This window comes from Gossypium arboreum, chromosome 8, assembly GCF_025698485.1.
Source record: "Gossypium arboreum isolate Shixiya-1 chromosome 8, ASM2569848v2, whole genome shotgun sequence".
NCBI lineage: Eukaryota > Viridiplantae > Streptophyta > Magnoliopsida > Malvales > Malvaceae > Gossypium > Gossypium arboreum.
In genome coordinates, this window is record NC_069077.1 from 108,018,742 (window position 1) to 108,041,319 (window position 22,578).

The window sequence follows — 22,578 nt, forward strand, 5'->3', positions numbered from 1 at the left end:
TTGCTCCCTCATTTCATTCTGCATTTTGGCCAACTGCTCTTGCATTTGGTCTTGCATATCTTTTTGTAATTGCTCGAACCTTTGATCCATACTCTTAGTTTTAGTGCGAGTGTCGTAAGGATGTGTGATTTCCAGTTTTTGTTTTCTACCTTTGGAAGTAGACTTTAACTAATCAGGGTCTTTCTATAACTTTGAATGCAAACGATTTGATGAAATGCCATGAGATGCCAATGCATGAATGCTAAAAAGGTATCGATTCTGGTTCAACTTCATTTAGAAAATTTTATTCATAAAAAGAATATCTTTACATATAAGAGGATTACAAATACGCTTTCGCCCTAAGGCCCAAAGCTTTAACTCTATCTAATAAAAGGGCTAACTCTCGTCCTATATCCAACGATGATGAATACATTAGACTCAATACATTAGCTCGAATTGCCAAGTCTTGTACATATTCAGTGACCTCTCGAATCTGAGCTATGGCCTCACCAATAACATGATCCCTTTCTCTGACCTGTCCCCTAGCCTGATGAAGCTCTCCCTTCAGATAATCTTCTTGCGCCTCGAGTTACTCAACCTGGAGTTCACCATCGTGCAATGCTACTTCCAAATCCTCAACCTTACTTTTTAACTCCTTTAACTCGACCATAGAGTTATGGTTTTGGTGCCAATGTAGGGCTCTTCCAAGGTCAATTACCCTAGTCTTCAACCCTTTACTTTCTTCCTCTAATGCCAAATTCTGCACCTGCATCTCTTGGAACTTTCTCTCCCAATACTCGACTCTAGCCTTTTCCTCTTGGACCTCTTTCTGCAACTGATTTGAAGATCCTCCTACTCTCGCCCTCCTCAAGGATACTTGTGCCCTTTTGTAATGCTCCTTTAGATCATCTCGATCTTCCTCAATCTTCCTCTTTTCTTTCCTCTATTTCTCGACCTCCATCTTTTGAGCATCGACGTCCAAACTCAAGTACATCTTTTCTTCTTCAAGCTTTGCTATCCTCTTCTCAAACTCCAAGTTTTTTCTCTCGAACTCTTGCTTCATAATTTCTAACTCTGAGGGCCTTACTTGCAAATATTCCTCTATTGGTCGAGCTCCTTCCACACTTGGCTTAGGGATATTATCATTAACCCTTCTACCTCTCCATTCTACGTATTCTGGTACTGTAGCAGGGCTAATAGCTACTCCTTTCAACCGAAAAGTCTTCTTCCAAGCACTAGAAACTTCACTAACCCTCCTCTTGTAATCGGCTCCTCTATATACGAACTCACTTTAAGCCAACCCCTGAGTTGCTGGTACGAATTGTCTTAATCTATGCTGCCTCAGCGAGAGCAAAGGGGCATAACCAATGGCACCCCAAATTCCCAACAGGGGGACCCAATCAAAACTGCCGCATCGATAAAGAACCTCACCAAGAATCATCCACGGAGCCCTCCACTCGACATCTTTCGACTGAAGGTTCTGAAGTAGCACTATCCAATTCTCTTCTGGAACATCAACTCTCCTAGTTGAAGCTACTATGTCTTTCAACGGTGAATAACCCTCGAAGAAGACCCGAAAAACCACCCTATCTATCAACCAAAAATGACTGTAGAACCAAGCTAAAAGTAACTGAGCACACCCTATAAACCTGCCGGCACCAGCCCTCCTACATGTACCTAAAGACCTGAATGTTTCCGCCAAAATTGCAGGGACAGAAGTGACTTTTTACTGAGTCGATGAAAAAGATCCGTGGTTGCCTCATCCACATATCCAAAAGCCCTAGGGAAAACCATTAATCCATACAAACTTAAGGCAAAAGCATTTACCTTTTTCGTCTCGTCAGGGTGTGTCAGAATCAAATCTTTCAAAGCGTCCCACAAAATACACTTGCACTCACCTTTCTCTTTAATTTGGGCCGTGGCCCACTGCTCGCTCATCCCCGTAATAATCATCAGTTTCTTCCAAAAGGTAAGGACACAAGCAGCTCGAGAATTGATCCTATCGTTTTGAAACTTGGGACAACGAAGCAAGGCAGTGTACTCCTCCACAGTAGGTACCAAGTCTACTTCCCCAAAAGTGAAACAACTGTACGCCAAGTTCCAAAACTAAGCAAGGGCTCGGAATAAGTGCTCATCTATCTGAACATCGAGCAAGTGAGGTAAATCTCCGTAATTATCTTAGAATAATTGCTTGGTCTTTTTTCCCCACTGATCCCAAATCTCCTTAAGCTCTTGGAGATTATTCTGCATGACACTAATACGAGTGTAATCTGACAGCTCCGACACGTATCCCACAGCTATACTATCTCCCTTTTCTAATTGAGTTTGCTCAGACCATCTATGGACGTTGGCGTTGCCTTCCACTCTATCAAGAAGTCCGTTCTCCATAATAAAACTTCCTAACTTAGAAATTGACCGTGAATCGATACGTTTGTAAATGCAAAATGACATGCGAACAAAAGAAAAGAAATAGTTACTATCACATGATATCAATAAATTTCAACGACAATTTATAAGGGTAATATCTAAAGTTTAACTCTAACCAAGTTGGGCTCTTACGGTTTTTCTATATAAGGTTGGTTTTAAAGTTTGAGGTACCTGAACCAGCAGATTCCTCGATCTTCACCCATTATAGGCTCATTTGAATCAAGTTCAGTTTAGGGGAATACATTTCCCTATGGCTACACAGAGATGAAAATCTCACGAAACCATAGGTACGGATGTATCCCGAAAGTGATCCACTATCCTGCACGGTGGCGAAAACCTCACGAAGGTGTAGCTTCTCACCCCCACTTAAGGGTGTGACCACAACGGTCATGCAAATGCAATGCGTCTCAGAATATAGCAACACATGCAATAATACAAACACATGTAATGCAAAGAGGATTAAATTTTAAAATTTTTAATTTTCGACATTAAGACAAGAGATAATCAATTACATGGCTTGACTCTCTTATTAGTCCCCAGTGGAGTCGCCAAGCTGTCGAGACCACTTTTAAATCGGGTTTTAGGAAAATGGGAATCGACTTTAAAATGAAAACAGGAGTCGCCACCAATCTTTTTAGGTGTGATTGGATCACCTTTAAAACATTTTGTTTTAAAATCATCAGTTTTGGTCTACGAAATCAGAAAACGGGTTCGGGAGCCAGTTACGTATGAGGAAGGGTTAGCACCCTCGTAACGCCCAAAAATTGGTACCTAATTGATTATCAAGTGTCTTTAATGTCGGAAACTCAACAATTTTAAGATGTAGTCGTCTTTAAAATATTTTGGTTTTGAAAATTAGGGTTTTCTCGTATCAAAGTATTGACACTAAGTTAGCTTTTTTTGAAATACCTATCTCGAAACATCAAAATGCCATATCCAATAAGTTAGGACATATTGCTTTGAAATTCCAAGGCAGTTGCTTGCATTTAGAAAACCTTTAAAAACTTAGAAGGGTACTTGATTATTCGAACTTAACGAGAAGAGTCACAACCCAATAAGTTAGGGTGCTACTTTTCTCGAAATTCCCAAACACCAAGCATTGCCTTTATACTTTTTAGAAAACTTTGGAATTTTGTTTTTAATTAATGCATGGGAAATCACATTATCATTATGGAATAGAATATTGAATAATAAGTGAATAAAACATACATTTAAACGATATAATAGCAATAATACAAATATCATATACTAGATACATACATGTTTAAAAGTACATCATATATACAAAGATACACATAGCTTATATTGAAGATGGATAAGCCAAACATACAAACATACATAGTAATAATTAAGAAATGATGCATTTACACAATTAAAAGAAATATACTATCAATATACATATTCATAAAATATAACATTAAATAATAATTATAAGATAACATTTAATACATAAAATATATATAAAATATATAAAAGAATTAGTATATATAGAAAATATAAAATAAAATGAGTAATTGTAATGAAATAAACTTATAATACAAATAAAAATATGGTATTTAATAATTTAAAAATAGCATCTTAGTTACAATATATAATATACAATAACAAAAAATATACAAAAGAATAATTATTATAAAATAAAATATATGTGTTTTAAGAAAAAGAATATATAAAATAGAAAGCATATAAAATAATTTACAAAATAATTACATAATAAATAAAAATATCACATAAAAATAATTAATAATGAAGTATATATGTAATATGAGTTAAAATATAATTTAATAATGATAACTTACAAATTTTAAAATTATAAATAATATAATGAGTAATATAAAATATATATATAATATGATAGATAATATATAAATATATATATATATAATAAATGTTATATAATAAAATATAATATATGTAGGAAAATAATATATGATAAAAAATTTAAATGTATAAATGGTATTTTTAATAATAATAAATAAATTATAAAAATAAAATAATAAAATTTAAAAATAATAAAGAAAGGGTTAAAATTGAATTTAAATAAAATTATAAGACTAAGTCACCAAATAATATAAATTCTGGGCCTAATTTGCAAAAGTAAAAAAAATGACAAAGGACTCATTGGGCAAATTGCCCTAATCCTAAACGATGCCGTTTCCCATAATGTAATCTAAGAACTGTTGGGACTAAATTGTAACAATTATAAAATATTAGGGTCAAATTAAATAATAAAATAGAACCAAATTGAAAATTTAGGAAACACAGGAGGATCACTTGGGCAATTTGCCCATTTTCCAAAAAAACACGCGGATCCTCCCCGGGTCACGGGTCAACGCGCGGATCCTATGTTTTAAAATGACACCGTTTTAGGCTTATTGACTTAAGCCTAAACGGCGCCGTTCCTCATAGGCTATATAAGTTAAAATCTAACCTAAAAATCATTTAGAAACGTGATTTAAAAAAAAAACTAAAAGAAACCCTCTGAAAATCCCCAACCTTTAGAGCTCCGGCCCTAGGCCGGTCTGCTCCGTTCATCGGGCCTCCATGCCAATCCTCACGCGCCTTCGCCTACTCCGTTATACACGGCAGTCGGGATCTGAAACACTTTGTTTTTCTCAGACAATCTAGAAGGTATATTTCTTTCCTCTATTTTGATGTATTATATGCATGTTATTTACAATAAAGTAAAAGAGAATAAAAAGTAGAGTAAGAACAATCGTTCACCTTCGTTTCTCGCGAAATATTTCTGATATATTATTGCAAAGGTTTGGTGTACAATGATTTCGTGATGTGTTTCTCTATCTCTTTTGTGTATTCTCTCTGTTTCTATCTATGTGTAATTGCCCTCTATCTCCCTATCTTTTTCTCTGTATCTCTATCTGTATTCGCCCTTCTGGGAAAGAAATCTCCGATTTCATTCTATTTTTTGTCCACTGTATCTTTGACCGTGATCTGCTGAGATTCTTTTTAGTTTCCTTTTTCTTGCTCTATGTATCTGTTGTGTTTCCTTTTCTGATTCGTGTCCTTTGTCTTGTCTTGTAGATATTTGCGAGAAATCCAGCGGTGGCAAAAGTTTGACGATGGTCCACTGGTGGCATTGATCTCGGCGTGACTTGGAGCCTTAGGATCGTGGCCTTGCTGGAGAGTAGCTGGAACGACATGTCTGATGGGATGGCTTCTGGAATCTTCTGCTTGCAGCGCGAGGAAAAAGAGAGGTAGAAACCCTAGGGTTTCATGCCTCAGTGTAATGGTTTGGGCCAGTTGGGCCACTTTAGTCTTGGGTCCATTTGGGTCTGTTGTAATGGGTCTTAGGAGTAAGATTTTAGAAATGAGTCAGTAATGTAACAGGTTTGGGTCTACTGAGTTGTAACCGGGCATAAGGTTTAGGCCAATTGGTTTTGGGTCTACTGGTTGGTGGGCCAATGTAAATGGACTATTTTAAAAACAATTATTTATTTATTTATTTATTTGGCTTACAACCTGATCAAATTTGGGCTACTATAGTAAGTACAAGGTCGTTATCCTCACTTCGAAAAAATGGAAGACTCCTGGTGCGTCCTCTTCCTTGAGCGCTTCCGCTGAGGCCCACCACCCTTATATCCGATTTTCAGTGGGTCCCCAGGAGGATTTATATTAGCTACTTTGATTGCGACCACTCGATTTAGGCCGATGTTTTGATTGGGCCGTTTCCAATTAGCTAATCATGTGTGCGCCTTTATTGCCACCTCCCTGTGGGACCGGTTCTTCTCTATTATCCAGCCTACAATCACGAAGCTGACTTTGGAATTCTACTCTACATTTACTCTCTAGCATGTGATGATGACTTATGATGAGCCGGGCACCATCACCTTCAGACTCGGTGGCTTGGCGCGACATATGGGTGTCCCTAAGTTCAGCGTTGCTTTGGGATTGTACACTAAATAGTTTATGAATGTTAAGAACTTTCTACACCTGCATCAACACATCCACTACTCGCCATTTTTTTGTTGGGTAGATCTTACAGTGAGTACGACACCTTAAAACGTAGGTTGCCCGAACGCAACTTCTTTCGCTTTAGCTTTACAATATATTCATGGCCTTTTAGCTCACACATTAATCGATAGGAAGGAGAGCACGGGATTTGTCAGTACCATCGATGCATTTTTTTATGGAGCATGTCCATAAGACATATTTTTTATTTAGCCTACTTCATTGCCCTCGCCTTCCACCATCAGACAGACCACAGTAGGAAGGGTCCTATTTGTTTAGGCCCTTACGTGACTTGACTTCCTCGACATTTCGATCTCCTCAACACACCAAAGCAATCCTCCTCGCTTACACTTGTCGACCAGATATCACCATAGGGCATATCAAGTATGACCCATACGAGGATGATTGAGTGACTTCGTGGAGTGAATCCTCCTCAGTATTGATTATCTCATTCTAACCCTCAGGATGAGCCTGAGGACTTCACTGATGATGTCCCTTTCCATCATGAGGACCCACCTCATTTTCCACCTTTGAGTCACCGTCTTGTTTCTTCTGCTGCTACCTTAAAGGACCTCTTCGAGTGATTCACTCACTTCGAGCAGCATTGCTTTCAGAGGTTCGATAGTATTGATGTGACATTACAGCAAATCTTTTAGCATCTCTATATCTCCTCTTCAATGTCGATGACTCACGGCGCCAGTGCCTTTGACGATAAGGACCATTGAGTTTATTTGTTTTATTTTTATTTTTATTTTATGTTTATGTTTATTGTTATTTTTACTTCTTTTTATTATTTTCTTAGACTTATTTTGTTTCTTATCTTTTGAACTATATTTTTATCTTTATGGTTGTTTTTAATTGAGATAGTAATCTTTTAATCTTTTTCATTATTTGTGTTTATTTTCTTATTAGTTTGCTCAGAATCATGCACTCTATCTAAATTTGTCTATAATGCCGCTTTTCATCATTTTGGCAATTTCATCCAACATTCAAGGCAGTTTCAATTTTCTCCCTCTCTTATAGTATTCTGCTTATATTGTGATTATATTTGTTTGTAAATTGTGGGTAATAAACATCTTAAGTGTGGGGAGGTTATTTTTATAATTATTAGAAAATCCCTGAATTATGTCTTGTGTTTGAGTAATTTTCTCATATTTTCATTAGAATGAATATTTATCGATTTGAGATTTTTATTGATGTGTTTTGGATTAATTTGTCGATAATTGCATATTGGTTGATTTAAACTTTAAGACATTAGAGAATCAAGCATCATAAGTTATTTTCAGTAATTAAAAATTTTTAGGTTGTTTCCCTAAATTGAAGTATTATCTTGAAGTTTGAGATTTACAAGTTTAACATCAAAAACCATGATTTTTGGTGAGATTTTGAGCCTTTAGAGCATACATTTTTCTTGTTCATTTTATTATTGGTTATGAGTGTGTCAGCCTGATTTGTTATTCTAGAACTTGCTTCGATTATGCATGTCGAGACCACACATTTGATATGATTCACTGAGATTATAAAGGCACTTAGGTTTTAACCCACTTATCCCATATAAATTCTACCTTTTTAATTAACCCTTAGTGAGCCCCATTGAGCCTAGCACACGGTTTCTTAATTTACCCATTAATGTTAACCCATAACTCATTTTTTATTTGTTGAGAATTTTTCTCGTTTTATTAACTCCCTGTCAAGATTTGATTTGATTAGTTTCTTAACTATGCTCTTTTGTTCGATTTGTTGAATTATTTCTGATTGTTCTAAATAAAAGAAAAAGAGAAAAAAAATATTGATTATTATCTAGTTTATGTTGATTGAGCTTAAACAATTAAATTCACATTTGACAAGAAACTCATTTTTATTCTTGAATAGCTCTCGATTGATGCAATTGTTTTTAATTCAGCACTTGTTTTTTTTTCTAGTTTGGTAATTTATCAATTTGATCTTGATTATAACCAACTCTTCTAGCCTATACTTTGCTAGCCTCTCTCCACACCCTTAACCTAAGCCCCATTACAACCTTTTAAAGACCTTTCGATTTGTGTATCATATCATTTTACAGTGGTGGAGATTTTATTTTCAAGCAAGTCTATGGTAATGACTTTTCCTGTTTGACTATTGAGTGCTTATACTTGAACCTTAAACACTTTGAGTGATTTGAGTGAATCTTTAATGAGGATGTCAGTTCTTGTCGATTTTGAATTACAAGTAATTACTTATATAAGAGGAGACACCTATGTTTTCACGTTTAGAAATATTAGCTTGGATTATTTGAGACTTTAGTGCTCTTTTAGTTAAATTGCCAATGCATGATTATTTATGAATTATTTTGAGACATTATTAATGGGAATTACAAGTTGAGAAATATTAATTTTAATGTGAGTTGAGGGTTTTACTTGAGGACAAGCAAACGCTTAAGTGTGGGGATATTTGATAATCTATAATTCTTCATGCGTTTTTGGATGATCAATTATGCAAATTATTGAATTTGATGTTGCTAATCTTTTAAATTCATGTTTCTATACTTAGGAGAGCATTCGAGAGCGAAAAGAGAGAAAAATGAGCCAAAATTGGACAAATAGAGCTATTTTCAGGATCCATACGGCTTGGGCATTTCCACACGGGCAAGCCACACTCCCGTGTGAGTCACACAGGCTGGCCATACGCCCATGTGCCAGCTCATGTTGATATCACACCCTGCTTCCCAAATACGCGAAAAAACTCAATTTTTAGGCTTTCTAAGCATTCTAAAGTCTATAAATACCAATTAGAAGAGGACATAAAGGGGAAAATCAGAGAAGATCGAAGAAAACACTCGAAGATCGGAATCAACTCGGAAGCAGATCTCCTTCAAGATTGAAGATCTACTTTTAATTTATTTCGAAGGTTTATTGAGTTTCTTTATATCTTATGGTTATTCTGACTTTGAGATATTTTCTTTCAGGATTATGAACTAAATTCCCTAGATACCTAAGGAAGATGAAACCTATGATGAATCCTATTATTTGATTTCTAATTTACATGATAAATACTTGATTCTTGTTCTCAATTATGTGTGCTAATTTCTTATTTTAATAGTTCTGGGATATTAATTCATGTTTACTGTTCTTAATTCAGTAGAGCAGAAGGCCTTGTTTAAGAGTAAATCTAGTACAATTGAGTGGAGTTGCATGCAATCTTAGAAATTGGATGACATAAATCTACCGGATTAGAGTCAAATCTAATACGGGAATTTATAGATCGAGTTAATGCAACGATAGGGGTTTTAATTAGAAAGAGATTTCAATTAATTAACCTAGAGTCAATTATTCTTACTCTCAAAAGAGAAATTAACATAATTTAGGGATTTTTATGGATCAAGACACAACTAAATAAATCGTTTAATTTAGATTTATAATAATAGGTGAAGTCTAGGTGGATTCTTTCCTAGATATTTTCTATCTCATACGTTATCTTTGATCATTTTCCTATTTCATTCTCTGCTGCATTCTTAGTTATATTAGATTAGTAAATTTAGGTTAAAAACAATCACTTCAATTTTTTAGCTAAATAATAAGAAGACGATAATTACGAGTACTTTTAGTCCTCGTGGATACGATATTCCCTACTCACCATAGCTATACTATTGTTCGATAGGTGCACTTGCCTTTGTCGTATTTATAGTTAGTTTAGTGACAATCAAGCATTACACTAAAAATGAATGAAAGATGTAAACACAGAGTAATAAGTAATAATTCACAAGTTTTAATTACTATGGCATAAACGAGTTTGATTAATTGTCTTCATTAACTTAGAATTACTTAAACAATGCTAATGATGTCACGAAAGAATTCCGTGGCAATTCAGCTATTATTAAACTTGATTTTATGAGCACCCGGGTTCTCTCGAAGACCTATGCTTAACCTCTTAGTCTCTTCGCATATGTCTATGTTGAGTCTAACTTCAAAATTACCTTTCCAAGCATTGTTCTTAAGAAATCACACTTATTAAAGTATTAAATTTTTCTAGCATATGTCTATGTTTGATAAACTTAGTAATTTTAATAAGCATACATCAGCTTATGTGAGGTAACAATGATATTTCTATACTAAAGCAATTTAATCAAATTAATCCTAAGGTTATGTAACGTAATAAAGTTTTTTCGATATTATTATTAATTTGACTAATTTATCATAAATAGATCAAACATGCACCATTCAAATATTGTGTCAATTAATTACAATATGTTTTTAATTTAATAATTAATTCAATTGCTTCCCTACATTTATAATGCACAAATAACATGTTCATAATTTTATCTGAATGAATAAGCAACCAAGGCACCTAACATCATTAAACAGAATTTTAGTAATCTAAGCTAAAAGAATGCAATCAATTTAACATAAAAAAATTATGCCATTTTAATTAAATTTAAAGAAAAATATATTTAGCAATCATGTTCATAAATTTAGAACAAAATAAAAAGAATTGAGGAAAAGGAACTAGAAGACAAATCCAATGTTTCTCCACTGCACTACTTGTTTGACTTTTCCTTCTTCCTCCAGCTTTTCTCATTCGTACAATTGCCTTCAAGATGCCAAATTTTTGTTGCTTACAAGAACTTCTGTAATGCTCCTTACAACTCTTGTGTTGCTCTCTCAAATGAGAAATGAAAGAAGAGAGAATGGGAAAAGAAATGGTAAGTGAGGGATGAGTCAAATAAGTGAATGGCAAGCGGGTATTTATATTTGAAGAGGCTAGTTACTTTTAGCAATTGAGAGCCTTGAAAATCCCTCTTCCCATTGTCGACCTTTGCTTCAAGGAAAGTGGGTGGATGACTTTGCTATATTTAGTTAGTTTAATGCTTGATTCATGGGAGAGAACCTTGAGATGGGAGGGGAGTTGAATGGTCACATTGGGAATTTTTGTGGCTGATTTTGAAAATTTTAACAAGTATTGGGTAGATGATTTGGGCACCTCTATGGATGGCTGGGACTTCCCCTCCTTAATGTATAGTTTGACCTCCTATCTCCCTATCAGGCTGTCCATTTTGTTGACTTAATTTCTAAGCTGAGTCAAAAGAATTTCCAAAGTTCAATATTTCTTTAATGGGGTGTCCAATATTCCTTAATCATGTTTACAAGGTAGTTTTTATACTACTTTTAAGATTTGACCTAATTTGGACAACTCTGCCCTGAGCTACACTTAACATTTAGGTTGTCCAGATTGAAACCCCCCTTTAGATTTTAAGTTCGTTGAGCTTCAATGTCATGACACCATAGGTCTGGTGTTGTGACTTTCCTGGAAATTTGCTTGAGTCTTTGTAGGGTGATTTGGGTGTCACGACTTTACCATCAATGTCGCGACTTCACTGCAACATTATGACTGACTTTCATTTTTAGCTACTATTGTGAATGTCGTGACTTTATTTATTAGATGTTGCGACTTTACATTGTTGATGCGGCAACTTCTAGCCTTTAGTGTTGCAACTTCAACCACAATCCACTTGTAGTATCAATATTGCTAGAAGCTTCTCTCAGGTGCATTCTCAGCTACTATGTCGCAACTCCACATCCTCGATGTCGCAACATTTTTTTGGGCAATCACCTAAAATCTTTACCATTTAGCCCAAGTGGTTTCCTGCACCAACTAAATCTCTTAGTTAGACTTCATTAGGCACGAGTTTGCCTAATTGGTCGATAACTATCCTACAAAGCTTATTTTATTCAACAAAAACATAAATAACACATAAATCATAAAACCATTGGAATAACATCAAAATTCTTGATTAGAAGCTCATTATGTAACAACCCTAAACCTGGTCTGACTATATGGACCTGGTACAAGACTATTAATTGGTATCAAAGCGATTTTGGCTAGACATTCTATAATGCAATCATTCATACATAGTTTTTTAACTTATTTAACTCAAATATTATTAATATAAATATCCGAGTTTATTAATGGATGTTTGTTTGCGTTTGGAGATGATTTAAAATTTGATTTTACTCAAAATAGGGGCAACATATTGATACTAAAAAAATGTATCCGTATTTTATGAAAATTATTTATACTGCTAAACAAAACGACACCAAAATAGCATTCTGGAACTCCAAAAATTCAAGTTTTGATGGAGGCATCGATATTTTAGGCCTAGGTATCGATACCCACCTCAAAAAAGATACCAAAACTGCTCTCTTTTTCTCAAAAAATTTGATTTTTCGGTCAAGGCATTGATACCTTTTCCTAAGGTATCGATACCTTGGGTTATGGTGACACAAAAACAATTTGGAAAAATTAGTAAAAAACCCCCTGCACTAATTCAAAGCATTCAAACACTTCCAAACCAATTCAATTACCCTCAAACTCATTAAAATTCACCACAAAATCTATATAATAACATCTTATATGTATGCATATGTTAATCTATTATAAATTTCATTCAAAATCTAACGAAATATACCATTAGATCACCAAAATAAAAAGGTTTCCAAAGTTTGCATTTTAGTCCATCTAACATTCACCTATACAAAGAACCTATGTATATGCCATACTAAACCCAAAATTCATACATACAACCTTGCCTCTTGGAATGGTGATGAGATGAGATGTATGCAACCTTAATATTAGCCCAACCAGATCTACTTCACCTACGTGTTAGAGAATTAACGCGGTAAGTCTATGAAGACTTAGTAAGTATTTCAAGATTTTTAATATCTTTTGTTATTAATAATATAAAATAAAATTTTATTCATTTTATAGACATATAATTCTCGTCAAATTAGTCCCTAAAGTTTAATATATTTTTCTTAAAAATCACACTTACCATTACTTACCGTAACCCATTAATTGATAATAGTCAAATTGCAACACTGTATCCAATGTAAACTAGCTTAACACTTAGGATATACGGAAATAAATTGATAATGCATTGTTAATTCATATCACATATCACTAAGCACAAAGTACAAATAACGATAAGCACCAAAGTGCATATTTTTACAATGATAAGAACTGGAGTGCAAAATAATACGACAAGCACGCTAAGTTTCCTTAATGGCATGCCATCAATATCCCTGTAACATCTCAAAATTGGGCCTAGGCGGAATAGTAGTTTTGGGACCATAAATTTGATGTAAAAATATTCGTTTTATAATTGTTATGAGGTTTAGAATATGAAAATAAACATGTGTTAAAGTTTCATGAAGAAATTATAATTATAAGGTGTCCAATTGGAAATTAGGCACCAAATTGAATAAATTACAAAACTTGGATTCTAGAAGCAATTTATATGAAATTGCTTTGGAATATTAATTAGGGGTCCTTAAAGAGTAATTTTCCTAATTTCTAAGTTTTTGGACAAAAATGGGCATGCATGGAAAATTTTGAAAGTTTAGTAAGGAAGGGCATTTTGGTCATTTGGAAATAAAATTAATAAAAAGGGGAAAAAAGAAGCAAAATTCAGCCATATTCTTCTCCATGCTGTTGAATTTGAAGAGGTCTCCATAGCTAGGGTTTTCCAACATTTCAAGCTCAATAGTAAGTGTTCCCTAGCCCCGTTTTTAACATTCCTCGTATTTTTGAGATCCTCGTAACATGTTCTCTCTATTTCTACTCGTACTTCAAGCTAGGGTTCATGTTAGAAATTTGACCCATGCATGAAATGGTTGTTCTTTGATGATTTATGGAGGGTTATGAAAGTTAGATGTTAAAAAAACATCTTTTGCTAAGTGGTTTCTCATAAAAACACCAAAAAAGAGACCTAATTGTAAAAGACATAAAATGTGGGGTAGAAATGTGAAATAAAAGAAAATATGGGCTAGTATAAGTTGAAAAATATTTGGCTAGGCTTGGGTATTCAAGAAATTTCATGCATTTCATTATACGAGTCTAGGGACTAATTTGTAAAAGTGTGAAATGTCAGGGGCAAAATGGTTAATTTGCCCTAGGATGAGTTTTAGGCCGGAAATGAACAATGTGAGGTATTAATAATTCATTTTTACTGATATAGACCCCGAGAAATAATTTCAGAGGTTGACCATGGAAAACGAAAGGTTTCAGATTAACCAAAATATGAAACCAAAGCAATTACCAGGTAAGTTCGTGTAACTCAAAGTAAAACTTTAAATATACTTGAAAATGCATATTCTTAAATTTATGTTAACTTAGATATTGATTGCATGATAATCCATGAAATGTGGTAGTATAAAATGAAAAAGATGAAAATTGTCTCGGTTGAATGAAAAAGGGAGATTCGATGGGTAAATTCTTGCTTACATGACATGAGATCCTGCAAGTGTTGCAGAAAGAGATTTAGCTCGGATGGGTAATTCAATGATCTCAGTGTAGTAAGGATCCAGTCTGGACGGGTGTTCCTTAAGTGGTCGAACCTCCTGATGAATATATGTGCATTGTGGTTTTAGCCGGATGGGTAATACGATTAAGAACTGAAATTAGCCTGGACTGGCATTTCAGATTCGAGCGTATTGAAGTAATTTTCGTTGTAAGGGATTTAGCTTGGAATGGTAATCCCAACAATACTCCTTGAATTTATGTTATGAGGGATTTAACCTGAATTGGTAATCTCGCCGTAAGAGTGAGGTTTACGGAAGTGTATTTTTAAAATGGTCACTAGCATGACTTGACGGTAAACGGGATACCCATCGAGATTTTAGAGAAACTCAACGGGACTATAATAAGACATAAGAATGGAAATGTTTGAATTGATGAGCTAACTTAAGATTAATGTTATATTGCTTGAGAGTAAAGTAACGTGATGATTGAGTGTATGTGATAGGGGATTTATACTATGCATGTTTGGCATGAATATCTTTTATGGCTGTATGCAAAAGAACTGGTAAGTTTACCTCCCTGTTATCTGAACTTACTAAGCATGTTAATGCTTACCCCCTTTTTCTTTCCCTGTTTTGCAGAGTTCGTGGACTCGTGAAGATTGAAAGATGATTGGAGTATTGTCAACACTATCATCTTATCTTGCTCTAGTATGTAGATACCTTTACTTTGTTTCAATGGCATGTATAGGTATTTGGTTATTTTTTTATACGTGTCATTGGTTAGCCAATGTAAGGGCTTGAATGATAGACCTGTTCCTTTTGTATATGGCCATAAGACATGGCTCATTTTGATGTAGGTTATAACTTACTAATTATGCATGTTGGTGTTTAAATGCTCATGAGATGGTTAAATGTGGTATATCATGAATGGACATGTGGAATGTGGTCAAATGACTTGGAGACGGCTAGGTCATAATTGCCAATGAGTTATAAAATGAGCCAAGTCTAAATGTGTTTAATGATATGGTAATCCTTAATACAAAGAGGATAATCTAGCATGTATAAAACCAATGGGATGAGGTTAACATCCAATAGACCATTGAAGGTAGTCATTAGCCATATTTAGGCCCTGTTAAATACCATAGAAGTTTACAGATACAGGGTGACCATTGGCTTGGATTGTAGCCTTTAAAAAGGTCCACCCGAGTAGACACACAGGCGTGTGTCTAGGCCATGTGTGACACACGGTCAATTCCGTGGGTGTGTGGTACAGCCGTGTGACCCCTGCATCTAAAATTTTAAGGTCAGTATGCATGGTAGTAAACACATGGGCAGAGACACAGTCATGTGTTTCAACTGTGTGGAGGACACGGCCTAGTACACGGGCATGTGTCTTGGCCGTGTGCGCCTAAATGCATGATGACGTCATAAACAGAATACTCAGGTTTTTGGACACGGGCGACGACATGGGCATGTCTAGGATGTGTGAAGGACACGGGCTAGAGATACAGGCGTCTGCTTAGTCGTTTGAAAACCCTATAGATTCAAAATGGAAAATAAATTCAATTAATTCCACATGGGTAAGGAACACGGGCGAGTCCTAAGCACAAGGGTGTGTGCATTGCCTCCACATGGGCGTGTAAGGCTTAAACCTAGGAATTTTCCTAAGATCTTCTATAGTTCTCGGTTTAGTCCCAGATCAATTTTAATGTATTTTTTGGACCTTGTAGGGCCATTATAGGGACACTATGATGTTGTTTGAGTGGTTTTAATTTAGAATGAAATTTTATAACCCATATTTTTCGAAATGTCTGAGTATGTGTCCGATAACGCCTCGTACTTTGTCCCGGTCTCAGTTACGAGTAAGGAGTGTTACAATCACAATAGTTTGGGACTTGTCTACATGGCTTTTCTTATTGTGGAATCTTTTTATTCGTTCACTTGACAAAAAATAATATAACTTTGTATTTTTCACAATTTAGTCCTCATCATAATAATAACACTAAAACCTGTAAATTCTCTTCATTTTTACCACTTAGAATACTATAATATTTTACATCACTGCAGCTAAACTCACTTTCCATATATTCATAATATCATAAAATATTTTAATTTCTTTCAATTTAGTCCTTTTCATTATCACCACAATACATCATATAATAGTACATTAAAGTTAAAATTCATAACATTTACATTACTTACCCTTACTAAATACTTATTATGATATAATTAATTTAATAATTAAACTACTTAGTTAACATAATTATTTAATTAATAAAACTTAAACAAAATTACTACTCTAAGTACTTAAAACCAAAATTTGGATGATGAGTTTTTCTTCTCCTCTGCTCCTTGGTCACTTATTTCCCTTTCCCTTCACTTTTGCCCTCAAACTTCTTCTCTTTTTCTTTAGTTTCATAACAACATATAAAATTTATAAGTTAAAACTAGAAATCAAATAACTTTTCTATGTTAGATTATGAAAATAAACATGTATGTTATGAGAATTTCCATCATTCTTACCTTAACTTTTTGAAAACCCAAAACCCTAACTCATGTATTTCTCTCTTTTATGGAAGTTTCCTCATATAATAAAGTTGCTCATTAGTCTTCTTTTTAGCTTGTACTAAAGAAATTTCAAAGACAAATGAAGGTTTGAAGCTTTGATGGTTCAACAATGGCAGAAGGACATGGAAAGAGATAAAAGAAAAGTTGGATAAATTTGGGGGGGGTGAGTAACGGTTGGTATGTTGGAAAAGATGATATGTTTCATCTTTCCGTTGCTTTTCTACACATCTTTTACTAAAAATATCTCACCTTTTTTTATTAAATGGTCAATTTGCTAATAAGTCATCAAGCCATCATCTTTACACTTTTACCTATCATCATTACACTTTAAAATATCTACTTGGCTATTTACCTTTTCATCCCAATTCATCTTTTATAATTTCTAGGATGACTCATACTTCACTTAGTTAAATTTCTTCTTAATCCTTCCTTCCTTTCTACTACCACTAATCTCCTAACTTTTTAAATTCCTATTTACACCACAATAATTTTTATACTTTCAATTTGGTCTAAGCTTTTATTTAAATATTTTCTATCTCAGAAATATTTTCTAATCTCCTATCGATAATTTTATACTAAAAATCCCTATTTAGTAAATTGCAAAATTTCTCCACTATTTTCTGACCCGATCCATCACTGTACCTATTTTCAAGATAAAATGTGGTAGCTATAACTCTCCCCCTCTTAATAAAAATTTCTTCCTCGAAATTTTACCTGGTATAAACAACTATGGATACTGTTGTCTCATTGTCTCCTCTATTTCCCAAGGAGCCTCTTTTGTATTATGATGTCTCCATAATCCTTTTACTAATGGAACTCTTTTATTTCACAATTTTTTAACCTTTTGAGAATGTGTCTTTATCAGTTCTTCTTCATAAGTCAAATATGGTTGAATTGCTATCACCTCTGGTGTAATCACATGAGACAGATCAGATCGATATCTTCACAGCATATATACATGAAAAACATTATGAATTCTGTCTAATTCTGGCGGTAATGCTAGTCAATAAGCAACTTGGCTGACTCGTTCCAAGATCTCATATGGCTCAATGAACTTTTGATTCAGTTTTCCCTTCTTCTCAAATCGATGAACATTTTTTCATGGTGAAACTTTCAAAAATACTTTTTCACCCACACTATACTCGATGTTTTTTTTAAATCAGCATAAGATTTTTGTCTATCAGAGGCTACCTTTAACTGATCCCTGATCATCTTCACCTTTTCTTCTGTTTCCTTGATCAAATCTGAACCCTCTAGCTTATTTTCATTCAAATTTGTCCAACACACTGAAGTTCTACATTTCCTTCCATACAATGCCTCATATGATGCCATTTGAATACTAGATTGATAACTATTATTGTAAGTAAATTTAACCAAGGATAAATACTTTTCCCAACTACCTTCAAACTTGATAGTACAACTTCTCAATATATCTTCTAAAACCTGAATTACCCATTCAGATTGCCCATTCATTTGAAGGTGAAATGCATTGCTGAAATTTAACCTTGTGCCTAAAGCGTCATGTAGTTTCTCCCAGAACTTCAATGTAAATCGTGGATCTCAATAGGAAATAATTGATATTGGCACCCTGTGCAACCTCACTATCTCATTTATATACAATCCTTCATATTTTTTAATTGAATAATCAATTCGTATTGGTAAGAAATGAGCAGCTTTCGTTAACATATCAACTATCACCCAAATAGCATCTTTCTTTATTGGCGATAGTGGTAATCTGATTACAAAATCCATGGTGATTATTTCCCATTTCCATTCCAGTATTTTTATTGGTTGCAACGAGCCTGAAGGAACTTGATGCTCTCCTTTCAGTAGTTGACATGTTAAACATACTCAACTATGTCCCGTTTCATTCTTTTCCACCAATAAAATGGCTTTAAATGTTGGTACATCTTGTTGCTTCCCGGGTGTATAGCAAGTGAACCATGATGAGCTTCAAAAGGTTACTTTGCTTCAAATCCTCTTTATTAGGTACACATAACCTACCATGAAGTCTCAAAGTTCCTTCACAGTCTATCTCAAATCCACCACTCTTTTCATCCTCAAGTTGTTGTTTAATCAACAACATCTCTTCATCATCCTTTTGAGCATCTTTCACTCTCTGTAACAAAGTCAGCTTTATTCTGAATTCAGCTATTGACCCACCAGGTGTTTCCATTTTCTACTTAAAGCATTTGCTACTACATTTGTCTTATCGAGGTGATAATCAATAACACAGTCATAGTCTTTCAAAAATTCAATCCACCTTCTTTGTCTCAAATTCAATTCTTTTTGTGTTAACAAATACTTTAAACTCTTATGATCTATATAAATAAAGCACCTTTCCCCGTACAAGTAGTGACTCCAAATTTTTAATACAAATACTACTGCAGCTAGCTCTAAATCATATGTCGAATAATTCTTTTTTTGCGGCTTCAACTGTCTGGATGCATAAGCAACTATTTTTCTTTCTTGCATCAATACACAACCCAAACCACTATGTAAAGCATCACTCTAAATCTCATACTTCTTACCTGACTTAGGTTGAATCAATATAGAAGCTTCTGTAAATGTTATTTTTAATCTTTGAAAACTCTGTTGACATTTTTCTGACCATTCAAACTTAACATCTTTCTGCAACAATTTGGTTAATGGAAAAGCAATCGTAGAAAATCCCTTAACAACTCTTCTATAGTAACCAGTCAATTCAAGAAAACTTCTGACTTCTGTTACATTCTTTTGTGGTTTCCATTCTAATATGGCTTCTATTTTCTTTAGATCTACCCGAATACCTTCTACAGATATAATATACCCCAGAAAGGTGACTTCTCTTAGCCAAAACTCACACTGATTCAACTTGCCATATAATTGTTTCTCTCGCAATTCCTATAAAACAATACTCAAGTGTTTTACATGTTCTTCCTCACATTTGGAGTATACCAAAATGTCATTTATGAAAACCATCACAAAGTGATCTAAGTAAGGCTGGAAAATTTTGTTCATTAAATCCATGAAAGCAGCTGGAGCGTTGGTCAACCCAAATGGCATAACTAAAAACTCATACTGACAATATCTCATTCTGAAAGTAGTCTTCGACACATCTGCTTCTTTTACTCGTAACTGATGATATCCCGATCTGAGGTCAATCTTTGAAAACACACCAACATCCTTCAACTGATCAAACAAATCATCTATTCTTGGTAATAGATATTTGTTCTTCACTATTTCTTTGTTCAATTGTCGATAATCGATACAAAGCCATAAATACCCATCCTTCTTCTTTTCAAATAGTACTGGAGCACGCCACGATGACACACTGGGGCTATAAAGCCTTTATCAAGTAACTCCTGTAGTTGAGTTTTTAATTCTTTTAACTCAGTAAGAGCCATTTGATAAGGAGCAATCGGTACTAGTGTTGTTCCTGGAACTACCTCAATAGCGAATTCTACCTCTCTCTCAGGTGATAAACCTGATAATTCCTCTGAGAACATGTAGGGTTACTCTCTAACCATTGGTATTTCCTCAATCTTCAGACTAGATACACGAGCATTGAAAATGTAAGCAAGATAAGCAATATGACCTTTTCTCACCAGCTTAAAAGCTTCCATTGTCGATACAACATTAAATAAGGTACTGTAATTCTCACCAATCACTATCATTCCATTGCCATCTAGAGTTCTCAAAGAAATTCTCTTCCTTTTACAGTCAACCATAACTCCATATTCGGACAACCAATCCATGCCCAATATCACATCAAATTCACGAAATGAAAGAGCCATAAGGTCTACTAGAAACTCACATTCTTGAATTTTTAAAGGACATCTCCTATAAATCTTATTCACTCTCTTGCATTGTCTAAAAGGATTTGTCATTATGACTTTTTGTTTAGTAAACTCTACAGGCAATTCTTTCTCTCTTACTAATAAAGTGCAAATGTAAGAATGTATGGAACCCAAATTAATTAAAGCAATCACAATAGTATCAAATAAAGAGAATTCACTAGTGATCACATCTAAAGCATCTCCTTCTTCTTGAGTCCAAATTGCATATGTTCGAGGCATGCGACTCTTAGATCTACCAACTTTCTCTCTTGTTGGCCTTTGCTCTTTACGAACATGACTAACTATTCTAGACTGTTTATTTCCTTTTTGAGCTAGAATACTCTTTATTGATTGTTCTAAAGTATTCTCAAGCATCTTCGAACAATCTTTGATTAGATGATCTTTTGATCCACATTTATAACAAGCTCTAGTAATCATTCGACATTCACCTCAATGAAATCTATTTCAATGCTCACAATGTGTCATTGATTTTCTTCCTGAGCCTCCCGTAATAGCCATTGATGTGGTTTGCTGTGACGGCCAAGTCTGACTTTTGATTTTTGGTCCTCCGACCTGTGATAAGTACCTAGAACCTCTAAAATCTCTACTCTTTTTAAATGAAGATGGTGGCAAAGAACTCATAGCTAGCCTTTTTCCCATAATCTTCTCTTTTGAATGACTTAATCCTTCCTCAAGTCGTTGTGCTCTATAAACCAAAATAGGAAATTCTTGTAGATGTAAGGGTAAAAGCGGAACATAAATTTCTTCATTCAATCCCCATTCACATCTTATAGACATATCTACTTCATCTGCTATTAACTCTTTAGCATATTTACTCAACCTGGTAAATGCACATTCATATTCAGCAATAAACATGTTCTTTTGTTTCAAACCAAGGAATTCTCTTTTCTTCCTTTCTAGGTAAAGTTGACTCGCATACTTCGTTTTAAATTTTGACATAAAGAAATACTGGTTAATCTATCAATAGGATAAATATTTCTGACAGTAGTCCACCACTGGTAAACTTCACCCTTCAATAACGACACTGAACACCTCAACTTTTCATCCCCTGAACATTGTAACTCTTTAAATGTAACACCCCGTACCCGAGACCGTTGCCGGAGTCGAACACGAGGTGCTAACCGACTTAATCCATTTACTCTCACAGTCCAATTAAATTTTTTTTTTCAGACGACTGGCTAACTGCATCACTGTCACCATAAAAATCATAACTCGAGTTCCACAACTCAAAAATCAGATTCGTAATTTTTCCCCGAAACTAGACTCATATATCCATCTACATATTTTTTTCTATAATTTTTTGTCGGGCCAATTAGTACAGTTTATTAGTTAAAGCCTCCCCTGTTACAGGGTGCGACTACACTGACCTTCATGCATTACGATTTGGATATCTCCCTGTACAGGGCTTCAATACTGATGCCGTTTGTTTCTATAGAAACTAGACTCAAAGAGGAATCTATACATATATGGCATCACTCCTAATTATCTCTGGCTAATTTACAATGAATTCTCAAAGTCGGAAC

At 34.5% G+C, this 22,578-nt stretch overlaps 1 protein-coding gene across 1 annotated transcript; it reads right to left on the bottom strand.

Moving 5' to 3' along the window:
- Nucleotides 1-20,710: 20,710 nt before the first annotated feature.
- LOC108473108 (uncharacterized) lies at nucleotides 20,711-21,910 on the bottom strand. Its single transcript, XM_017774671.1, has 2 exons — nucleotides 21,511-21,910; nucleotides 20,711-21,420 (listed from the first exon to the last, which is right to left on the bottom strand). The coding sequence occupies exons 1-2, from the start codon at nucleotides 21,908-21,910 to the stop codon at nucleotides 20,711-20,713; spliced, it is 1,110 nt and encodes a 369-aa protein (XP_017630160.1).
- Nucleotides 21,911-22,578: the final 668 nt, after the last annotated feature.